Raw genomic sequence first — 4,727 nt, 5'->3', positions numbered from 1 at the left:
CCGCCGCTGGACAAGGTCCTTTCAGCCCGGAGCGCCCGGGCCGAGCCCTGTCGTGTCGTGGGGGCGCCAGGGTAGTGCAGGAGGCAGGAGGTCCCGAGTCGGGGCTGGGGGAAGGCGGTGGGGGAAATGGGTCCGAGGTATCACTTATTCTCTTTTATTAACTCTGAGTAGAACAAAGAGCTCAGGCGTGAGGCAAGACCAGCATCAAGACGTGCGATCGATTCATCCAAGGCTCCCCGGCGACCCGTCTCAGCCCAGAGGGGCTTGGCGTGGCCTGCCCCGCCGGGGGATGCCGAGCATGAAAGGCAAAACCTGGGACCCAAAGAGGAACGTGGCTGCACGGGGACCGTCGTCGTCGTCGGGCATCCCCTGCCGAGTCCCGTAATAAATAGTCCTCTCGTGATGGAAGCCAAGGCGCAGTGGATGGGGAGAAGTGAGGGTGCGGCGAAGAGACAGGATGGATGCCTCGAGGAAGGTGCGGCGCAGGAACCGGGAGTTTTCCTGCGCGCGGGGCGGCTTTGTGCACTCCTGCCGGCAGGCGGTTCTCCCAACCGCCGCTAGGGGGCGGTGCTGTCCTGGAAGCATTCCAGGGCCCGGAGCAGGTCGAGACAATGCCTGGCATTCTCTCTCCACCCTCCACAGCCCCAGGAATTTGGGGCTAGATCAGAGACAAAAGCAAGATATCCTACCTCCTTTATATTCCTGAAATCAAAGTCTGGGGGTTGGCGTGGAAAGGGAAAAGGGAGGAACAGAGATCATGAGTTGTCAGACTGAGGTTCCAGTTAAACCCACAGAAACCTCTGTGCCTTCCCATCCCCTGTCCTTTGTCTAGTCGGCTTTTGGCTTCTCCCAGCTGTACCCGACCCGCGCTGGTCCTCCAAGCCCAGGACCACCTTCTATAACAATCACAGCTTCACAAACCCCAGGAAGGTGCCGTGTGGAGAGAGGCTAAGTTTTGCCCTTGCGCGGGGGACTGTGACACTCAGAACGTCCCCTTGGTGTAAATGGAAGACACCTGAGAAGAGAGAGGAAGCAGATGCTCAGGGAAGGACAGCTATGCAGATGCTCTGAGGTTTTGCCCTCCCCCAGCTCAACCTTTTTCTACTTCCTGTAAGGATGTAGGTATTCTCTCCGTCATTCCTTAGGTCCACCTCTACATACACAACCCCCTGTCATAGCTCTCCCACCACTACCCCCAGTCAGATAGGCCCGGCTCTTCTCAGATCCCTCTCCCCACTGCCCACCTGCGCTGTAGCAGCTGTTGTAGGCCCAGTCTGGGTTGGAGGGCATGCTTCGTATACAGCGGAAGAGGGTCTCCTGCTTTCCCTGGCCCTCCCGAGACACCACTTGGCCCATGGTGAAAGTCACATCGTGAAACAGCACCTGGCAGGGAAGGGAGGAGGCGCTGAGGAAAGCAGGATGGTACGGCTCAGTTCTGAGAGGCCTCGGGGCCCTGCCAAGGAATGGAGGAGGGTCTCCTAAGTTTGGTGTGAAGAGAGGGTTGAGAGCCCTCAGTATTGGAGCATCAGGCTCTGGAAGAACAGGCTTCCAGGCCCCCATGTGGGGCTCGACGTTCGTTGGGGGTTACCTGGCTATAGAGCAGATACACTCCAGCATCCCAGACTCGAACAACGTATCCTTGGGCCTCCAGACCTCTCCCGCGCTTGAGAGCTGGTTGCCACATCAACTCTGTCACATCAGAGTCCTCTGGAGGTGAGGAGTGCGGCAGTCAGGGTTTCTGTGCATCCTCACTGTTCACCTCTACGATTCTCTCGGGCCGGTACCAGCCCCAGAGCTCCCAGATCTTGCCTCTCCCCAAAAGCCATTTAAAATAGTGCTCACCCTTGGAGGTCATGTTAAGGGGAACAAGATGCAGAACCGAGTGCTTCCCTGAGGAAAGAAGGAGATCTCAGCAATGCCCACCTACCCCACTTGCCCTGCTGTCAGCCCTCCACCCTCACCCCGACTTGGGGTGACCATCTCCGAGTCTTCATGCCGCTCAATCACCTCCCACCCCGCGGCACCCCGAAGGCCTCACTCTTCTGCTTATGGGGGAGCACTGCTCTCTTTCTCCGGGATCTCTCTCCATTCTCCAGGGCTTCCGGGCTGTCAGGGCTCTGCTCGGGGAAAGAGAGTCAGGGTTAGGCCAAGATGCAAGGGTCCCAGGCAGCCTTTCTCCCCAGCCCTCCCCTGCCCAGGAATGCCCACATCTCAGGCACCTTTCCCCAGCAGCCTGAGGCTTGGTGCTGGCTGTCCTCCAGGATCTGGTAGGTACAAGAAGCATTAATCTTTAACAATTTCCTTTACTGGAATGGCTGCTCTCTTGACCTCCAAACCCGGGACCCTCTCTTGTACCCACTGCAAACATTGCAGACCCGAGGCTGGGACCAAGAGTGCCAGAGACGACCCTGCCACCAAGCCCTCTCTCCCGCCACCCTCCGCCCCTCACTCACCTGCTCCTGGAGGCTCAGCCATGGGTACCCTTCCCCCTTTCCAGAGGGCCCTCCAGTCCTCTGCAGCTGGGCCACCTCTCTTCTTAGGATTTGCAGCTCTGTTTGTTGGATCAGCAGAGCCGTGGCACAAGCCACAGCCCCCAAAGCCGCCCCCCAACTCAACCAGAGGGCAACTGAGAGTCCCGGCTCTCGGACCCGGCCCCCCATGTCTCCCGGGGGCCCTCTGGGGGCTAGAAAGGAAGGAGATGAGGCTGGCATGAGCTGGGGACCCTGCCAACAGCGGTGGCTTCAGGAGTGGGTGGCAAGGAGGTGCAGGCAGTGGTGCAGAAGGGAGAAGGGCGTTACGCAAGGGAGAAATAAAAAGGAACTTGAGAATAAAAAGGAGGGAGGAGGAAAGCAAGCTAGGGCCCTGGGTGCTCCTGGCACGCTGCTGTGGGGCCAGTGTTGCTGGGACCCCCACCCTGCAGCCTCCGGAGAATGTGGTGCCAGTCCCTCGAGGAAGCACAGGGCTGCGGTGGCACCCAGGAGGCACCCAGGAGGAGCGGCCAAAGCACAGGCACCCTGGGGCGGCCCCAGCAGTGGGGGAGGGAAGGTTGGCTGGCGGTGGGGCATGGTGCCAGGAGCAGGGATGAAGGGACAAGCTGGGCAGTGTGGAGGGTCAAGGGATGAGGGTGGAAGACCCTCTGGCTCAGGCCGAGGAGCGAGCTCTGGGGGAGTTTGCTAGGACTGACTGAAGGTAAGAAGGGAGGGGAGAGGGCCAGCAGGGAGGCCCAGGGTCTCTGAAGCAAGAAACCGGCCGAGCTCTGGGGTTAAGGCCAGGCCGGGTGTGCTGGAATAAGGCCGGCACTGCTCTCTGTGCTGAACTTGGCAAACACGACTTCCTGTTTCCCGAGAAAAGCTCTTACGTAAGGTTCTGGGTGAAGCGAGAAGAGACAGCCCCAAGCACCCTACCATCGTAGGGTTCCTCCCCGGGATCCTGGGGTCGAGGTTCCCATGTTCCCGGGCCCCAGTGTCCTGCTGACTGACCCTGAAGCCTCCTTGAGGCCTGCTCCCACCCCACATCGAGCCGGGGCTCTGTGCCAGCACCTGCCCATGTCCCGAGGCTGCCAACAGGAAGGGCCCCTGTTCCGCCCGCCAGGGATTCCCCGCGGGAGGAAGCCCGCCTCCTAGGTAAATGAGGCCGCTTCTGCTGGACCTTGGGCAGAGGATTGATTTTGTTTCCTGGCTCTTTGCCTTTCTACACTCTGCTCACACCTCGGGGGCCGGAGGCCTATGGGTCCCCTCTCGCAAGTCTGCATGCGGACCTGGAACCCCAGGTGTCCTGCACCCCACGCCCCAGTGCCCAGACCCCCTTCTCAGGGCTTGCAGTTCCCCTGAGGAGGCCCCTTAAACACCCAATAAAGAGAGCAACCATGACTTATTCTCTTTAATTTCTACTTATCAACATTTTGTCACAATAATAATAAAAATAATATCTGTTTTAAAAATCCACAGGGAACTATCAGGGGAGGAACTTGTCTTGGTCCCTTAGCCCTCACATTTGGGAACTCTTGGCCTAGTCCCAGTCTCTCTGGTATCCAGCTTCTCTTAGTGCCTGAGAGGGGTATTGGGGACCCATCCTCACCCAGAGTATAGTAAACAGTGTACCAGGGGGTGGCAGCCAGGGTGGGGAGTCAGGAGATAAATGGGGGTGTCGAAGATCAGGGGTTTGGGAGCTAGCGAGGTGGAGAACCAGAGGTAGGGGGAGGGCTCTTCAGAGACGAACGGGAATATTTATGTTGCATGGAAAACACGTGAACAAGCCCTGGCAACGTACCCAGGGAGAGGCAAGTCTGAGGGGAGGAGCAGCTTAGGGTGGGGCCAAGGGGACTGGGGTGCTCAGAGAGTTGTTGTGGGGAGCCAGCAGCCTGGGAAAACCACTGCGAGACCAGGGCCCCTCAGTGAACTTGGAAGAGTCCAAAGTAGGTAAGGAAAGGGGCAGCCTTGAGATGGGCCCAGGGGAGGGTTCGGATCCGTAGGGAGGACCCAGGCCGCAGGGGCAACAGCCCAGACACCTGGCAGAGACGGAGCTGAGACCCGTGGGAACTCGCAGTGGCAGAGAACTCTTCCAGGCATCGCAGGGCCAGCGTGTCATCCACAAGCAAGTCCAGCTTCAGGTAGACAGCCTTTCCGTCATCAAAGTGCACCTGGGGGCGGGGAGAGGGTGGCGGAGTCCAGGCCTCGCTTGCCCTGGTCTCCATTTCACATTTCACATTTCCTTGGAGACCCAAATGT

At 59.1% G+C, this 4,727-nt stretch overlaps 2 protein-coding genes and 1 long non-coding RNA gene across 5 annotated transcripts in view; 1 reads left to right on the top strand and 2 right to left on the bottom strand.

Moving 5' to 3' along the window:
• On the top strand, positions 1-408 carry LOC106728237. The gene is made up of 2 exons (XR_001364516.1): positions 1-90; positions 172-408. It is a non-coding gene; the product is annotated as an uncharacterized LOC106728237 (long non-coding RNA).
• Positions 139-3,839, bottom strand: TNFSF13 (tumor necrosis factor (ligand) superfamily, member 13). Of its 3 annotated transcripts, XM_014549852.1 has the most exons (7): positions 2,454-3,793; positions 2,220-2,264; positions 2,039-2,117; positions 1,843-1,890; positions 1,589-1,707; positions 1,245-1,383; positions 677-1,015 (listed from the first exon to the last, which is right to left on the bottom strand). In XM_014549852.1, the coding sequence occupies exons 1-7, from the start codon at positions 2,709-2,711 to the stop codon at positions 906-908; spliced, it is 798 nt and encodes a 265-aa protein (XP_014405338.1). In that variant the 5' UTR covers positions 2,712-3,793; the 3' UTR covers positions 677-905. The 3 variants fall into 3 exon arrangements, with proteins under 3 accessions (XP_014405336.1, XP_014405338.1, XP_005878808.1); XM_014549850.1 differs by lacking the exon at positions 2,220-2,264 and having other exon boundaries at positions 139-715; positions 2,454-3,839; XM_005878746.2 differs by lacking the exon at positions 2,220-2,264 and having other exon boundaries at positions 2,454-3,834.
• Positions 3,840-3,865: 26 nt separating this feature from the next.
• Positions 3,866-4,727, bottom strand: part of TNFSF12 (tumor necrosis factor (ligand) superfamily, member 12) — a gene marked incomplete at its 5' end in the record, with an annotated part of 7,701 nt that continues 6,839 nt past the window's right edge. The window contains one exon of the mRNA XM_005878838.2: positions 3,866-4,639. Within this exon, the coding sequence (XP_005878900.1) occupies positions 4,391-4,639 (249 nt within the window). The remainder of the gene's footprint in view (positions 4,640-4,727) is intronic.

This window comes from Myotis brandtii, unplaced genomic scaffold (assembly GCF_000412655.1).
Source record: "Myotis brandtii unplaced genomic scaffold, ASM41265v1 scaffold573, whole genome shotgun sequence".
NCBI classification, from domain to species: domain Eukaryota; kingdom Metazoa; phylum Chordata; class Mammalia; order Chiroptera; family Vespertilionidae; genus Myotis; species Myotis brandtii.
This window is presented reverse-complemented; position numbering and strand designations above follow the sequence as displayed.